Here is a 19,316-nt window from a genome sequence, read left to right as displayed (position 1 = left end):
GGGAATGGTACATGATAGTGAAATTCAGACATTTCGTTCCTTGCCCTTTTTTTAAACCTATTTTTCTAATTAACCTATTCAGACATGTTAATACACACCTCTGGAGAAGGTAGGATTTGAAGCCGGGTCTCTTGGCTCAGGGGTAGGGACCCTACCACTGCTTCACAAGAGTTCCTTCCATGCTCTTTAGTACCAGGACTCCAGGTCTGTCAAACATTGCTAACTGCTAAATAATTAGACTGCAGATGTAGATGAGAAGACTCCAGAGGGATTAATGATTTGTTTCACAGGTTTGGCCATTTGCCTCAAATCATTAAGACAAGGCAATGAATTAACAATTGGTACGATTACAAAAATTGATAAACCACTAGCTCCTCAGGATGATGCAAAAACCAAATAGCGTCTTTTGATTCTTGTAATTTGAAGAAATCACTTGGGTAAGAAAGAGTTCATTTTGCTAAAATTGAAGCTCATTATAAATTGAATGCATCCAATGTATTTGGCAAACGCACTTCAGATTTGCCAATTCACACGTGCACATCAATATATACTTTGAAGATTGAGCAAACTTTACCTTCCAATCAATAAACATACTGATGTAGTTGTTGCAGTCACAAACAGCATTCAGCAAACTATTCAACGATAATAGACTAGACTAAGCATGTGCTCACAGCAAGAAACAGATACAGACAGACTTGTTTTTACATGCTGTCTTATCATATCCAAAAACATCAAAGCATTTAACAGAATACACATGTAGGCAAATCAGAATATCAATAACAATAAACATTTAAATGTATTCAATTAATTCAATTTAGGACAAGAATGCAAAGTATTTTCTATTTATGTACAGAACCACAGAGGGAAAAGAAAGCTGTAATATTGTGGAAGATTAATAGTGGTGAATTGAAGTTGGTATAGGCAAATCCAACAGATCAGTATCTTTAAAAATGCTATGCAAAAGCAGTTGCAGTTGCAGATAAAATTTCTGGATAACATTGAAAGGCAAGACATCTAAAAAAGGTACTTCGGATGGGAAAACCCATAGCATTTGGGGACCTTTAAGACAACTAGAAAAAGCAATGCAAATATAGGTTACTCCAGGCTAGGTGTTGCACTGTTTCAAGACGACTGGAAAACAACAACTTGTAAACTTGCTCAAATGTCGGAGCTGTTATAAGCAGGGCATTGAGAGGCCTGGGGTCAAGTTCCACCTGCTCCAGGAGGTGTGTAGTAGCATCTCTGAACTGTTGAGAAGAAAATATCTAGCAGGGCACATAAAAATCTCAACAAAAGCAGGCAGGGAAGTGAAATCAAATTTGACTCAATTATTAATTTTTTGAGAAAGTAACAAGCAACATGGACGAGGACATCCTGTGGACACAATTGTTTATGGCGTCATGAGCAAACTTAGCAGTCATGCATTCAGCATCTTCATCCAAGTCACTGATATAATTGGGAAATAGTTAAGGCCCAAGCACCGATCCCAGTGGCAGTCCACTCATTACATCTCACCATCTCAAAAAGGCACTTGACAAAGTGCCACATGGAAGGTTATTACACAAAGAAAAGGTGTTAACATATTATCACGGAAGGTGGATTGGTTACCTAACAGCAAACAGAGCAGGCATAAATGAATAGCTTTCAGGTTGGCAAGATCTCATGAATGGAATAGCACAGGGATCAGTGCTGGAACCTCAACTATTTACAACCTGATTCAATTAACTGGATGAAGGAACTGAATGTATTATTGCTAAATTTGCTAATGATACAAAGATAGATAGGAAAGTAGGTTGTGACATAAGATGACTCCAAAGGAATATAGATAAGTTAAGCGACTGGGTAAAAATATGGCAGATGGCGTATGTTATGGTAATAATTACAAGAAGAATCTTAAAAAACATATTTAATTTGTGAAAAATTACAGAACTCAGATACAGAGGTATCTAGGTGCCCTGATAAATGGACCTCAAAATATTAGTATGCAAGTACAAGAGATTTGTTTTGTTCATGGGATGTGAGCATCACTGGCTTGGCCCACATTTCTTATCCATCCATTCTTGCCTAGGAAGGTGGCAGCGAGCTGTCTTCTAAGAAACACTACAGTCCTCAAGGCATATGTACATCCACAGTGGTATTAGGAAAGAAATTCCAGGATTCTGATCCCGTGAAGGAATGTTCTGAGTTAGAATGCTGTTTCGATTGAAGGGCAAGTTGCAGAGGGTGGTGCTCCCATACATACACTCCACTTGCACTTCTAGATGGTACAGGTCATGTATTTGGAAGGTGTTATTGGAGGAGGATTGATATGTGCATTGTGTTAATGATACACATTGCTGCTACTGTACATTTATGATACAGAGAACAAAAGTTGAAGGCGATCAATAGGGTGCCACCCAAGCAGGCTGCAGTGTCCTGAATGGTGTTAAATCGCTCAAATGTATTAAAAATATTTATTAACCCAGCTTCTATTCCTATATGAAGGGAATTTCATAGACTCATTACTCTTCAAAAGAAAACAATTCAGCTTATCTGCACGCATTCAGGCAAGTGGAGAGTATTCTATCACCCAACTATAGGATGTCAAATGAAATGCTATTGTTTCTTGCGTCAGAAACGAAATGTGAAAGAAAGTAGGGCAATTTTGCAACAGTTGTACAGAACATTCATGAGGTCACATTTAGATTACTGTGTTCAGTTTTGGCTTTCTTAAGAAAGCCATATTTTAATTAGAAACAGTTCAGCAAATGTGCATACAACAGATTAAGAGGGTTAGCTCATGAGGAAAGGTTGGATAGCTTGGGACTTTACCAACTAGAGTTTAGAAACATAATCGCAAGGGAACATAAATGGGTAGTTACTGAGTACTTCCCATTATAGGATAAATTAGATTTACAGACAATTTATTTAAAAATGAGACTTAAGACAGGGATAAAGTGAATTGCTTTCCTTCGAAGGTTCATGAGCCTATGAAATTCTCTTCGAGAGACAGCAACAGAAGAGGATAAATGGATATTAAAGATAAAAGGTAGATAAGATTCTTGAGTAACAAAAAAAAAATCAAAGGGCACATAGGGTAGTCAGGAAAGCAAGTTAAGACTACAACCAGATCAGTCATGCATGTTATCAAATGGTTATGCAAGCTTGAAAGTACCGGACTCCTCCAAACTGTTAGGTTCTTATAAAACAACTCCAGAACTCTATTTTATGCTGATAAAACCTAGTTATAAGCCATTCATACAAACATGAATGGCTCTGGTGAAAAAGTAATGTCAAGCATGGCAATAGCATTGCTACTGAATAATTAAAAACATGGTTTAACGGTTATAGGAGATTAAGAAGGTTGGAACTACGACAATTCTCCAAGAGATTGCACAAAATGAATGGTCAAGCAAAAGTTTAAAAGATATAAACAATAAGAATTAGCAGTTAAATTCTCAGCAAACAAGCTCCAGGTTCCAACAGTAGAACACAGCCATTCTACAAATGATATAAAGTATTGTTATAGCAAATTGACTTGAGATATATTAGAACTGAAATATGAGAAGCTTAACAGTGGCAGCACAAACAGAATACAAGTCACCTAGTGAAGACTTCATTTACCACTATCAACATTAACTGTAAGTAGATCAGATCCAGAAAGATGCTTTTGATCACTTAAACACAAACTAAGCATTTGACATCTGTAGGCTATTTTCTAATTCTAATGAAATCCATTATTCGGGCTTTTGTGATGCAAGGGTAGTGTTCCTAGGCCCAGGAGGCCTAGGTTCAAGTTCTACCTCCTCCAGAAGTATGCAAGAGCATCTGAGAGCAGATTGATTAAAAAGATCCACCTACTCTATAGGCATGTGATAACATCTCCGAACAGATTGTTTAGAAAATTTAAAAAATGAAACTCATCCATTTTGACAAGTACCAATAACCAACCAAAAATTTTCAAGTTTTGTACCAGAATTGACTTCAGTAATGATAGATATCTGCACTACAACATAATAGAAGAAACAAGAGGAGCTGGCCCCATTCAACCCCTTGATCTGAATTTCTCTTTTGTATAATGTTCATTATAGCTCTCACCTCCCTGAAATTTCAAAACTCCATCCACCTCCTCTTTAAATACTTTCAATGTTCGAACATTCACAACTGTCTGGGATAAAGAATTCCAAATGTTTCACCACCTTCTGGCACAAGAAATGCCTTCGTAAATCACTTTTAAATTAGTAACCTTTAAGCTGTAATGACGTTTCTATTGAAGAATGCCCCACAAATGGAAACACCTTCTCAGCTTTCATCCTGTCAAACTCTTCAGAATCTTGAAAAAAAATCAATAAGATCACCCTTCAATCTTGTCAACTCAAACAAAGAAAGAATAATCTGTTTAGTCATTCTTCAGTAAGCCAACCCCTTCATTCCAGGAATCAGCACAGTGAATCACTTTTGAACTGCATCCAAATGAACACATCCTTTTTAAAACACAGGGATCCAAACTGGAGTAATCTCCAGCTATAACCTCATTAGCACCTTGCATAGTTGGAACAAGACATCCTTATCTTCAACCCCTAAGCAGCAATGGCCAAAATTCTATGTGCCTTCTCAATTATTTGCTGCATCTGAATTTTAACATTGTGTGTTTCATGGACAAAAACATCCAAATCTGTCTGTGTTGCACTTTCTTCGAGTCTCTCCCTATGTAAATGATGGCATGCCTATCAAAGTGCATGACCTCTCACTTTCCTACATTAAACTTCATCTATGAAGTTTATATCCATTCAGCCAACATATCTCTCTATCTTTCTGAAAGAATGAAATTCTCGGTGCTCCATTTTTAGCTGGAATACATTCAACTAATTAGCAAATAAATAATAGCACAGAAGATTTGGAAAGTTGATAGCAATGACCAACATCTATGGTAATATACCTTTGAGAACAGTTTTAAACTGCTGAATTGTCAGCCTGAACACTCATTAAAGAAACCATAATACAATAAATACCCAAATCATTAACTCCCAAATGCTTATTGAAAGTAGTAAGAGTTACCATGCCATGGTCAAATGTGAAGACCCCAACATCACGCCCATGATGAATTTGATTTCGCCTGATGATAGGATTTCCATGGTTTTTTACCCAGATTCCAGCAAGAGCATTATTTGAAATCTCATTGTCCTCATAAATTCCCTATAAAATAAAAAGATTATACTAACTATACTATGGGCAAAAGCAAAGTTGTTAAAATAAAGTAAGTTGCGTTTTGGATTATCATACCTGTGCATGATCTGTTATATATAGTCCAACATTTTCACAATCACTAATATTGCAGTGTTTGATCGTAGGAGATGCTCCCTGGCCACTGACACACACAGCAGAGCCAACTGCAACAAAGAATTCTACAATAAATCAATTGCAACTACTTCAATGAAATGATTTTTGGAATAAATAGAGACATGACGTAAGACACTATTTACAATTCAGATCCATGGTACTATTCATCTCTTTTCAATTCTCTGAAAATACATGTATGTTTTATAGTCAACAACTTGCATTTGGAAAGTACCTAGAAAATACTAAATTATCCCAAAAGACTCAACAACGTTGAGATATTTGGGTGGGGTGACCAAAAGTTGGGTCAGAGATGAGAGTTTTATGAAGCATTACAAAGGAAGAGGAGGATGGGTTTTATCCTGTTCAACGCTTGGCCACTAATGGTCTGATGAGGACAAATAGGAAGGTACAATAGCTAGAGTCAGAGGAATGAACACTGGGGAAGACAAGAGAGTGGGGCAAGACAAATAGGAGAAAGCCCCTGAAGGGCTTTAAAACAGGATGAAAATGTTAAATCTGGATACTGGGCTCAAGACAATATAGGTAGGGGTTGATGGATTAGTAGAGCAGAATGTTGGCACCTGGGTTTTGGTTGAACTTCTATGGGTAGAAAATGGTGGGAGAAAGCTTAGGAAGATTTTGGAATACTGATCCATGGGTGACTTATGTGAGACTAAATGGTTCAGTTACAGAGGTGGTGAGCTGCTTGATTTGATCAATCTATAAAGTTCTGTGCAGAAGCCAGAAGATCTGAATGGGTTGAATACAATAATTAAAATAAAGTATTATTTGCAATGATACCCATGACAATTTATCGAAAAATGTATTCTGATCATGCCAGAGCTCCAGTTTGTTTTTATCCTCATATGTTTTTTTGTCAAAAACAGAGTGACAGATTACAGTAACTCTCAAATTACATAATCATATGTACTTTGTTCTTCAATGTGCCATTAAAGGAAGGCAATAATCAAGAAGCTGGGTAACAGGGAAAAACATCAGGATAATCACGCAGGATCAATCGGGTTCCAACATGTGAGATCCTGAATGTATCCACAAACCACACCATTAACTAAGGATCAAGCCTACTGTGAAGAAAGAGCTTGAGCAGTTGGGCTGATGACAGAGAGAATGACAGGAAGGCAAAATCATAAATGTATCTATCCATCAAAGTAATGTGCTATTAAAGGAAAACAATAATTCAAGAAGTCTGGTGTTTCGCCCAGTGTAAGAGGTAAAAAGTCACTCAGAATCAATCAGCCAAACTTCTATACATGCTGTACAACAGCAGACATTTTCAAAGGTTTTATCCCAGACCAGCAGAGACACTAAGTTCTTGACTAGAAAGAACTAGCAAGGAATGGGAATGATGGACATTGACATATTTATTTCATTACTGATCTCCATCCTCAACTAAATTTGGCAGATTGGCAGCTGATTTCAGACAATTTCACTACTTTGCGATGTTTTGAAGCCATTGTTACCCATTTTAGAATAAGACAAAAAATCGTTGTTCATTTCTCCTCAACTTATTCCCCTCTTCACAGCACAACACAAAAATAGGGCCTGGCACAAATGTGGATAAGGACAAGAGTGGATTATGGATTTCACAGGGGAAAATGGAAAAGTCTGATTTTTCTCCACTCTTGCCCCAAGAATATGAAACTGCAAGTCCACATTACCCCTCTCCTTCAAACATACCCACCTGACTGGAATGAAAACAGGAGAAAAACACAAAAAATGTGGACAAAGAATTATGCAGACCAGGGGAAGCAGCAAAATGAGAACATAGCAATAGGAATGCAAAAGTGATAAGACAGGCAAGAGACACATCATATTTTTCCAAATTACCATGCATCAACATTACATTAAAATCAATATCACTCATTCAATTTTGTTTTCAAACACTCTTACTTATCAATAGCACCTTTATCATTGAATTGTCGAGGGACATATTTCTAAATGGCTTGTCATGTGCACTCCAATATAACTTCATACAAAATGCCAGTGGTTATAAAAAGAATTAACACTCAATCTCCCCACGTTAAACCATAATAACAAAGATGACACAAACCTGTGCAAGTACTTCGAATGATACAATGATCTATAATCGGACTGCAGTTCACCGTGATCTCCAAGCAGTGGTGTGCATTATGGTGCTGGGCTGACTTATCATCAGGGTTAAACTAGAAGAAAAAAGCACATACTATAAAGATATTGCTTACAGATTATAGATTACTAAACATTGTCAAATGATGGCTGTTAGTACTTACCCTAATTGTCATATATCCAACATAGGCATCCTCAGAACCCTCCATAAATACAAAGGTAGAATCCCTAGTGTTTTCAATGATGACCTTATCTGCAACTTTTCCTGGTGCTGAAAATGTATTAAAAATGTTTTTAATAGAACTATTCAAATTATCTCAACACTACTTTCAACTACTAATGATCTTTTAGGCACAAATACCATAGACAATTATGGAGACAAATAATTTCACCGTGATGACTTGGTAGAGACCAAGAACATTTCTAAAATGAGCACACTGAAGCATATAAAATTAATTCAAAGTTCAACAGGGTTGATGCTAACAGCCATTACTGCTGATTAAAAGTGTCATAAATTAAGACTTGTAAGTTTCAGGAAAAACAGTGAGCTATTTAGGACCAACAGGGAAGAAAGAAACATCTTTACTCAGTTATTAATCTTTGAAATCCTCTACCAAAGGGGACTGGAGATGCTCAGTTAATGCGTCTACTGAAGATTTGAGATCAATAGATTTGTGAGGTTGAATGCAGAGGTCAGCTATGATCTTACTGAATAGAAGAAGAGCCTCTACCAGCCATAACATCTGACAAGCACAGAATGCTGGAAAGGCTTGCTAACAAATTCCTAAGATAGAGCTGGACAGGCAATTGCTTGGGGAAGGGAAGAGAAAAGGAGAAATAATACTTCTAGAAAAAAATTAGAACCAAGGTTAAAAATCTTAACTTGCATTGAATGTTCACTACTTACAAATTCAAAAGTATTGTGCATTAAATTGCATTTCAAGAACCAAATTAATCATTGAGATGGGGTGGGGAGAAATAGCATTATTTCAAATTCTGCAGCTCCGTAGAACGTTGCTTAGCAGAATTAACATTTTGCACTACTATATTGCAAACAGCAGTGCCAAAAATTAAATGCAAATCAATATATTTACCTGCACCAATCATAGTTATAGGGGATTCAATATAAATCCACTCATCAGTGTAGGTACCAGAATGTACGAAGATAAGACCATCAAAATGAGCTTCCTGAACACCTCCCAAGGCATCTTCAATTGTATCATAATACTATAGAGAAAATGAACACAATTTAACCCAAAGATTACAGCACACAATTCTGTAAGTACAATTCAAAGTTTTAAAAATCCTTACCAACATATTTTCTCTTCCTTTATACCTTGCTGGGCTACTGTAAAAATGCTCTGCAAATCCAGGCTTTACGTGCGCTCCTTTATACTAAAATTCAAACAGTCAAGAAATGAAATACATCAACCATTTCTGTTAAAAATTCTGATCATTTGTTATGGAATCCTGCCATGTATTACAGATGTGACACTCTTGACAGAGAAAAACAAACAACCAAAGAGTCTTAAAATGCTCAATATGGCACTTTTTTTTGAAAAAAAGGCAGAGGTGGACAGAAACTTGTGAAGCAAGGGGAGGCAAAGATTAGCAGGGTAGACAGGAATATGGATTTGAGATTCTAGTCAAATCAGCTATGACCTTAACATATGGTTTGAGGGGCTGAATGGCCTACTCCTGCTCGATTGCTACGTCCCTGTGTACCAACTGAAAACTCTGATAGATCAAAGTGGTCAAAAATGATACAAAATAGTTCAATATGTCAGTTACTGGCAGAGTTTTTCGCTGATTAGTTTTGGTTTTCATTCTGTAGAATATATCAAACAACACAAGAATCTATTCAGCCCATTGAGACCTTTAAAGAACCTATTAGCTCCATTTGCATCCTAAATAATTTTTCATCCTTCAAATAGTTATCCAATTTTTGAAACTGTTTCCACATTTCTGTTATGCAACAAATTCCAAATTCAAAACACTCAATGTCACTGTGGTTCATTGGTCAATTACATAAAATATCATGCCCTCCTCTTTTTGACCTTCAGCAATTGAAAGCGCAGTAGCAAACACAAAAAGGCCATTCAGCTCACCAAACCTGCCCTGCCATTCCAGATCATGGTTCATCATCTCCTTAATACCGTTTACCCATACTATTCCCTGTATCCTTTCATGTCATTAGTCTGCATAAACCTATTTATTTGTTTTAAATCTGCTTAATGATTGAGCTTCCACAGACTTCAGGGTAGAGAATTGTAAAGCCTGACCAGCTTGAGTACAGAAATTTCTCGTGTCAATTTTAAATGGCCTGCCCCTTATCATGAGATTATATTCTAGAGTTACTAACTGAGGGGAACATTTTATTTATTCTATCCAACCCATCGTACCCTATAAGAATTGAATTTACAATGGGATCATCTCTCATTTTGCAGAATATAAAGACAGTTTCCTCTGACACAAGATAATCCTGCAATCATAACCTCCATTGCAGCCCTTGTACATAAAGTATGCTCTTCAGGAGACGAAACCTGTATACTATACTCCAGGTGAGGTTCCACCAAGGCTTTATACGACAGAAAATACTTTTGTTTCTGTACTCAAACCCCCTGAAGCGAATACCAATATGCCACTTATTTCCTAACTGCTTGCTGCACCTACATGCTAACTTTTAATACTCACAGACCAAGACACCCAAATCCCCTTGGACACCTGCATTTCCCAAACTCTCACTAAAGTAATATTCTGCCTGTTTTTAAAGAAAAAAATGACAACTTCATACTAATTTACATTAGATCATATCTATCATGTACCAGCCCATTCAGTTGGCTTATCCAAGTCTTCTTGTAGCCTCCTTGCACTCTTCTTCCAATATGCGCACCCTAAATTTGGTGTCATCAGATAATTTGATCCTCACATCCATATAAATTATATTGAATGTGGATCTAACACTGACGCTCACAGTACCCCACGAGTAACAGCCGGCTATCCAAAGAATGACCTGTTCATTTTTGCTCTCTTTCTGTTTAGCTCTGCCTTAAGATCACATTTTCAAACCATTCGTGCTCTGTACTTGAATCAGATTGTTGAATACGAAGTTCGATAGAGACTCGGCTCGACATCAACCCCACTTTCTCATCCTACAGCCAACCTTTTACTAACTGGCACCTTTGGGACCAGGAGTGTGCTAGTTGATTAAATATCCCAGGTCATCAAGCAGTTCACATAATCAATGTAAAAACACACACTAAGTAACAGAAACACAATGCTGGGGGTATACACATTGCTGTTAATTATTTACAGCATAAATCACTCAAAAACGATTGTGACTTTGCCTTAAATAAAACTTACCAGCAGAGAGCATTCTCACTCAGACATAACTGACTATTTGGACATCACAAGGAGATTGTGATATTTCTAACAAATTGACTCAAAACTGAATCAACAGTTCACATTTTGTCAGGCCACTCAACTGAACAAAAAGTATTCTTACACTGAGGCAAATAAAAATAACTATGTGAACAGAATGTGAACTTCACGGTATTTGAGGCACATAATTTTTGCCAGTTTATCGAAAGCGCCAGTTAAAACAAAAAGTTGCTGCATTTCATATTATTTATTCCATTAATACACAAAAAACATTGATCTCAAACTTCAACAGATGCATCAACTGGGCACCTACAGTCCTCTTGGGTAGAGGATTCCAAAGATTAACAACTGAGAAAAAGCACTTGTGTCTACTATCCAATTCTTGATCCAAACTACTATGCTCCTTCCAATCTAAAGCTCTCTTATTTTGTTTACGAGTAGGACTTTCTGAAAATCCAATCAGACCACATCCACTGGTTCTTCTTTCTCTACGCTACAAGTAACATCAAACTCTGAGCATACAATCCCAAATTTCAAAACTGAGCCTGCTCTTCAACTGAAGAAACTAAGTTGACAATGGAAGATTGGGAGGATTAAAGGAACCAGATCCAAGAATGCTAAAATGCTGAATGGTATAGATGTAACAGGCTATGTTGTTAGAGACAAAAGAACTGCAGATGCTGGAATCCAAAGTAGACAGGCAGGAGGCTGGAAGAACACAGCAGGCCAGGCAGCAGACCTGCCCTTAAGAAGGGCAAAATGTTAACTTCTCCACCTCCTGCTGCTACCTGGTCTGCCATGTTCTTCCAGCCTCCTGTCTACCAATCGATTTTGTGACATAACTCCCTTTGCCTCCATCTAGACTTCTGTAACCTGAACAAGTATTACAGAATCCTAGCTTTAACCACTCTCCCAATGTCACAAAAGCACATAGTGGATACTGAAAAACTGGGAAAAAAATGGTGGAAACATTTCAGGTCAGACAGCATCCATAATTAGATGTCAACTACAGGCCAATGACATTTTATTAGACCTAAAAGATCACTGCCGGATTGCTCTTTTTCACCCGATGACAACAAATGCAGAACAGCTCTGGGGAAAGTAATTCATGACAACAAAAATTTCTGAAAATTTGTTGAATAATAGGATGTAAGACATGATGTCATTGTACACCAATTGCTGAAATTAAGTTTGCAGGTGCAGCAGGTTGCAGTCAAGGAGGCAAATGATATGCTGGCCTTCATAACCAGAAGATTCAAATGCAGATGCAGAGATATTTGTATATTGTATAGGGAGTGCAGTTTTAGTCTCTTTATCTGAGGAGGGTGTCCTGGCTATGAAGGAAGTGCAATACAGTTTTACCAGACTGATTGCTCAGACAACAGGAGTGATAAATGAAGACAAACTGGATTGGTTAGGATGATATTCACCAGAGTTTAGAAGAAGGAGGGTATCTCATAGAAGCACATAAAATTCTAACAGACTTTGAGAGGTTAAATGAAGCAAGAATACTGCTGATGCCTGGCAAGTCCAGAACCAAGGGTCACAATCTAAAGATAAAAGGTAGGCCATTTAGGGCTGAGTTGAGGAGAAATTTCTTCACCCAGAGTGAGCCAAACCTGTGGAATTCTCTAGCATAGAAAGTGGTTGAGGGTAAAACATTAAATATTTTCAAGGATGAATTAAATATAGTACTTAGGGTTAAGGAGATCAAAAGCAGGAGCATGTTACTGAATTGGATGATCAGCCATTATCTTACTGAATGTTGGAGCAGAGTCGAAGAATAGAATGGCTTACTGCTACTTTCTATGGACTTTTTTTTATTCTCAACTAACTAATCATTGCCTAACCAAGTATTTTCACCTTGCTTCCCAAGGATAGCCAGCAACTGTTTCTATGAGATTCTCTCTCATTCTTATAAATTCTGAATATAGTTCTAACGAATCCAGTCTGTCTTCACTGATCACTCCTGCTGTCTGAGAAATCAGTCTGGTAAAACTTTGTTGCACTTCCTCCATAGCCAGGACACCCCATCTCAGGTAAAGAGACTCCCTATACAACTGCAGCATATATCCCTGCATCTGTATTTGAATCCTCTTGTTATGAAGGCAAGCACTTCATTTACCTCCTTCAATGTCACATCCCTATGATATCTGCTGTGTACAAGTGCACAGAATCAAACTCAGGCACAATTGATGTTCTGCCTTCAACTCATTAAGCCTTTCTTCAGGGAAAAGAGCTTCATCAACTAAAACCATACTCACAAAAGTTTACTCATGAAACAAAATCATAGTTGGACAGCAATTAATAACACCATACCAGTTGTTGAAAACTTTCCTTCCAAGGATTTGGATGTTCGCAATCTTCTGGATTTATCTGATAAAATTTGCCTGGCTCCGGATGCATCATTGGCCGAGTATACTCAAACACTTCCATATATAATCGTTTCCTGGAAGAATAAGTTATTCTATACTTTATAGATGAAGAAAGACTAAATCACGAATAACATTCAGGCTTGAGCTGCTAAGTATCCAGGACTATCTGCATCAACACAAGTCCAGGACAATGATTACCTTAAACATGAGGCAACGTAAACAGCTTCCCTGGAAACCCCCCCCAGCAAAAGCAATTGACATGTAATGCGCATGGACCAGCCATATAATTATTGTGGCTCGGAAGCATGTTTAAAACCTGGGTATGTTTCAGGAATGATTCCTATGCTGTCACAGTTACTTATCCATAACACCTTTTGGAAGTTCAGTTTTGAGTTGTTTGGTCTGTTCTGGATCTAATTTAGCAATAATGTGTCATTCAACATGATGGAAGGGTGCCCTCACTGACAACATGGGACTTTAAATATGCACAGCTCAAAGTGATCATTCACCTAGTTCCACCCAAAATGTTCACAATTCCAAATACATTTGGACCACGTCTCTAAGAAAAAAGTTAAAAATCACAACACCAGGTTATAGTCCAACAGGTTTAATTGGAAGCACTAGCTTTTGGAGTTTCCAATTAAACCTGTTGGACTATAACCTGGTGTTGTGTGATTTTTAACTCTGTACATTCCCATCCAACATCGACATTTTTACTGATCCAAATATTTTTAAAATTCAAGATGAACTCAATAAAATTTTACAAAACTAATAGAAATAGTCAAATTATCATTTTTGCTTGCCAAATGAATTAGATTTTTTCATTAGCTTTTAATTTGGGTACTCTGGATTAGGTACAACTTGGTACATTGATCATGAAAGACAATGGCATTTATGACACATTTACCTCTGCCAGAAGTAATATGAATGACTAGAAGAGTAACCAAAGTGTAACAGGGCAACACTGTTCTTCAACAACTTACCAAAAGGTTTCAGTAAATTGGAGAGGCTGCAGAAATATCAAAGCCTACTTACCATAAAATTGGATCATTAGCTAGCTCGCTGAAACGTTTACACACACAAGCTGCTCTGCAAAGATCCTGTTCAAGTAGATATGAGAAGATATTCATAACGACCTCATCTGGTAGTTTAACTTGAAGATATTGTTCTGCTGGTGATGCTATTAAAAAGTGAAATGCAAAAGATGCATTTGGGTATCATTCCATATCTGAAGTGCTTGTTCTTGTTCAACAACAGTGTCACTTTCTATCTCTAATGACTTCTTTATATGAATCAACTGTATTTTGCAAAATTCTGCTATTTGGGTACTGCTTACAAAGTTCATAACAACATAAACCAATAGCAAAACATACAGCCCTACAAGCTTGCGCCATTATTTATGAAGATCTTGCATTTACTTTTGTATTTTGCTGTGGTGCTCGCTTTCATTCCTGAATTTAAAAACCTACAGATTATTTTTAAGGAAATACATCGAATACCCAGTCTTCAATATTAAAACCCCCCTTCACTTACCAGACTTTTAAAATTAACTAAATCCAAGATAAATAAGCATTAAGTAAATGCATAGCTATTAATTCATGAAAACATTTTGACAGCATCCTCAAAAGTACTCTTAATTACATTAAATTGTTGGAAAGCAGGATCAGTGTTATAAATTGGGCAAAATGTCACTCCCTGCCTGATTCTGCAAACCTAAAAATAAGAGGGGGTCTATTGCTCATTTGGAAATCATTGCCTCAAGAAAAACAGCAAACTAGAATACTCAGCATTGTTAGGACTCTCACCAATTTTTCATTTGTTTTTTAAATCAATTTTTGGTTCAGAGGGGTGAACTGTGAGCTGAGAACTAAAGATGACCTTTGGCCTGAGTTATAGCTTCTTTTCAAAAAAGGACAAACTCATTTGTTCACGAGACCCGGTCTGAAAGTTAATTGCAGATTGTTTCTAGATAAAAACTACTCCATAAATGCTTCAACTCCATCGAGGCCTTACACTCAAGCATATAGTAGATTCTGAATGTTAAGTGGGACATTGTGGTTAAAAATGAGTCTGACAGGGACAGGTCAGATCTGAATTGTGCTTGAATTAGAAGGATTGTGTCTACAAAAGCTAGAGCTCAGAGGTTTGATTGCTCTCTCATTGTCCTCTCATCATCAACTTATTGATAGCTCACAGAATAGAATCGCAGAATTAAATGAATATTTCTCAAAGCACAATGGAAGCTAGCTGCACACATCGGTCATCAGAAACCAAGCAAAACAATAACCCATATGCTATGATGTTACTGATCATGGAGACTGAAGTGAAATGGCCAGTTACATCACATTTATTTTTCCCTTTTGAGTTATTCTTGAACCGTCAACCTTTGCGTCAGAGTTGAGGTTCGAATTAAAGAGGTCTAGGTTTAAATCTTAACCATAATTTACTTCATTGTTTAACTTAGCTCTGCTAAAGTTACTATATTGTGAATAAATTGTTACGCCTAGTTTGAGGTACAAACCCAGTGTCGATCATCACCTATTCACAAAGTCTGGAACAGGCCAACTGCTGCATCCACGGGTCCAGTTTCCACGGTGTCAGTTACCCGTGGCCTGAACATATTACAGGGAACGATCCAGAATGAGGGACCGGGGCTGCCAGGAAGGTAAGTTTCCCATTTAAATGAATGGGTTCACGGCTATCTGTGGTAGGTCTGGAAACGTATCCCCGTGGGTACGTGGAGGAGGGGGAACACTGTACTGATTATTCAAAAGTCTGTTTCAGAACCATTCAATATTTAGAGTCTTTGAAGCTTTGATTTTTTTAAAAAACTGTGTTGCAAATACAGAGGTAGGGAGGCTGATTTGGTTTGGCTGTTGTCTCCATATTGTAACAATAAGGAATGCTGACAAAATAGGTGGCTAGATTCAGGGGGCAGAAAACGGTCTGGGAAGGATTCAAGAAAGGGTGAAGCAATAAGAGAAATGTCAAGGGTGTGGAACAGACTGGAAATTTGGATAAAATTAAGCAGAGCAGATCAGAATGAGAAAGACAAATATAGCATTAGCAAATCCTGTTGCCAGGGAAAAGCACCAAAACAGGTTTAAAGTTTATAGCACTATATTTAAATGTATTAAGTATTCATAACAAAATAAATAAATTAAGAGCACAGATACAAATTAATGGGGTTGATCGAATAGCCACTCTGGGAATGCAGTTGCAGAGGACTCAAGTGAAGAATTAAATATTCCACAATACTTGACATTTGGAAGAGATGGGCAAAATGGATAACAGGTCACAGTCATTGAATATCCAACTCATCAAATCCTCCTCCAGCATGATGGGGTTAATTTCATGTCAAGAATGAGATGAAACAGTAAAAGCATCCTTGCTTGAAAAAAATAACATGTTGAATAGGCTTGGATTAAGATCAGAAATAAAAAAGGACAGAAAATATTGATTGGCATTTGAGGATTATGTGGTCTGTACAAGTTGTTGTTGTGATGGGCAGAATATTTATCAGTGAATAAGAGATAAATGCAACAAGCATATTAGAAACATACAGTTTACAAAATTGTTATGCTTTGTGAGGTTTAGAATGTCAGCACCAACGACAGGCAAAACTAGGAAAGAGGTCCTGCAAACTCAATACAAGGAGCAAGGCACCAAATTAAGCAAAATCTCAAAACTAATCATTTCTGGATTATTACTTGAGCCATGTGAAATTGGCAGAGGGTAAACAAGGTTAGAAAGAAAAATGCATGGCTGAAAGACGGATTTGAGAGAAATGATTTTCAGTTCATGGGAGACAATAGAGTTAATTTGCTGTACTGACCTGCAAGGCATTGAACGTCCCAGGGGTAAGGTGGTGTGTCTTTGTCTTTTAGGTGGAACGTGGGAGGTTTAGACAGCCATTCCTCGCCACTCGGATGATTTACATTTTTATCCAGAAATCAATAAGAACATTATAGTTGGAATTTGACTACTCCCCTATAGTTACAAAAAACAATTTGCGAGAGATTTGACCATTAAGGGATAGTTCGCATTACATTGTTTCTGGAGGTGGGGTAGTCACTGCATTGTAACTTCAGAGGCATGTGACGATGAGGGATTGGCTTGTGGGCAGTACTAACTGTGATGTTGAGAGTTTTGTATAAAGAAAAGACTGTTTCCTTTGTTTAGTGAGAGCTTTTGCCATGACCCCGTAAGCTCTGCGAGGTGTACGTTAAAGATTCCTCAAGAAAGCTTGTACTGTATGGAGTTTAATAAATTTGGTTGCTTGTTCACAGAAGTTGGTGTGTTGCAGGTGCATCAAGTGTGTAGGAACCTCAGGAGTAAAACAACTTAACACATGTGGCACTGGTACCAAAACTGGGGAAAGTGAGATGTGTACTGCTGGTACAGTCTACACCTAAGCTGCACTAGGATTGGCTTCTTGCTAACTAAGGAAGCGATGTGGGTTTGAAACTAAATAATGGGGATAAGGGCAAAACAGAATGACGAGTAGCACATATTAAGGTAACTACGTTTGATCTAATGGCCATTGCTGAGACTTGCCCGCAGGAAAACCTAGGTTTTGACATTTAGAAAGGACAGGAAGCCAGGAGAGGGTGGAGGAGTAGCACAGTTAATTAAAGATGACGTTAACATAAGAGAGGGGGATTACCTTAATTCAGGAAAACAGGATACAGAAGTAATATAACAGAGATGAGAAATGATAAAAGCAAGAGGTTACTTGTGGGAGTTGGATACAAGCTCCCTAATGGTAACCATAACCACAAAATAAAGCACCAGAATTAGGTCATTTGGTTACCCAGTTTGCTTCACCATTCGATCACAGCTGATATGTTTCTCAAGCACAATCTCCTGCCTTTGTCCATAATGTTTGATTCCCTTAACAACTCAGAACTTATCACTGCATTAAAGAAACTCAATGACTTGGCCTCTACAGCCTTCTGTGGCAACGTGTTCCATAGATTCACCATACACTGGCTTTGTGTTACCTGCAACCTTCGCAACAATGCTCTCAGTGACAAAAGGGTATCAAGGAAAAACTAATGGAAGCTTGTCAAAAGAGTACAGCATTTATCAGGGGACTTTAAGCTACATATAAATATCAGTTGTAAAGTAATAGCCTGGATAAGGAATTCAGGAAAGGTCAAATTCTTAGATCAGTACGTTATGGCACCAACCTAAGAACAGGCTATACTAGACTTGGTTTTGATGAGTCAGATAGAGTGCCTGAAAGCCTTCAGGACTAAACACTGAATTTAACAATTTCAGAATGCTCATACTCTCCTCCATGTTCACTGCCCTTGCCCCCATCACTCAGAGACCCTGCTTTGTATGGCTTGCTCCCTGCACAGCCAACCCATTTTCAACCTTTTAAACTTTTCACTAGCACCCGACCCAGCATTTATCTCCCTTTCAGCTCGATATCAGCAATCTCTCTGTTTGCATTAGTGTTACGAAGTTGAAAGCATGTTTGGTCACTTTAAGATAGAAAAAGTGCTATTCTGCATTTAAAATACAACCACAGCTGCCAGCTAAAGGTCAGGATACTTGAGTTCTGGTGGCTGTTTTGACAACAATTCAAATTTAACCCATTAATTTAAATTATGCCCAGGATACCAGAAACCAATGGAATTTGAATTTTATTGTTTTGATACCTGGAAACCAATCAAATTATAAGAATTTAATGTGTCATGGGGGGAGGGGGGGGTGGTAACATAAACCAGGTATTTTGAAAATTTGAGAGCAACTGCTAGAGAGACAGAGAATTAACTACCCATCTAACATCTTGCTCTCAAAGAAATTAGAAAATGCTCTATCTTTGCACATAAAACATACTTGCAGGAAAAAAAAAGACCCAGGGAGATCAGCAGCTGGAAGATTGAAGACAGAGACTGTGTGGTCTTGAGATTAAGTTAATGTAATGTTTAATAAGTGTGTTATTGGAACAGCATTTATTTTTATAGAGTTGAGGTCAGACAATTGTTGCTTAGTGTTCACTATGACAGTTAAGAAAATAAACTTTTTTTTGTTAAATACTGGAATTTAGGAGTTCTCTGTCACTCATATTTTAACAGATTACGAGGTGCGGCAAGCTTTTCACGGTATTTGGTTCAATTAACA

General features: G+C 37.6%; 1 protein-coding gene across 1 annotated transcript in view; it reads right to left on the bottom strand.

The window, feature by feature from the left end:
- Positions 1-19,316, bottom strand: part of fbxo11b (F-box protein 11b) — a 164,069-nt gene that overhangs the window by 36,057 nt on the left and 108,696 nt on the right. The window contains exons 4-11 of the mRNA XM_072580606.1: positions 14,217-14,361; positions 13,126-13,255; positions 8,737-8,820; positions 8,520-8,652; positions 7,590-7,696; positions 7,391-7,502; positions 5,263-5,369; positions 5,038-5,175 (exon numbers count right to left, since the gene is read on the bottom strand). Of these exons, the coding sequence (XP_072436707.1) occupies positions 5,038-5,175; positions 5,263-5,369; positions 7,391-7,502; positions 7,590-7,696; positions 8,520-8,652; positions 8,737-8,820; positions 13,126-13,255; positions 14,217-14,361 (956 nt within the window). The remainder of the gene's footprint in view (positions 1-5,037; positions 5,176-5,262; positions 5,370-7,390; positions 7,503-7,589; positions 7,697-8,519; positions 8,653-8,736; positions 8,821-13,125; positions 13,256-14,216; positions 14,362-19,316) is intronic.

The sequence above is a fragment of the Chiloscyllium punctatum genome, chromosome 11 (genome assembly GCF_047496795.1).
Source record: "Chiloscyllium punctatum isolate Juve2018m chromosome 11, sChiPun1.3, whole genome shotgun sequence".
Taxonomy (NCBI): Eukaryota; Metazoa; Chordata; class Chondrichthyes; order Orectolobiformes; family Hemiscylliidae; genus Chiloscyllium; species Chiloscyllium punctatum.
Note: the sequence above shows the minus strand (reverse complement) of the source record. Positions and strands in the feature narration are given on the sequence as shown.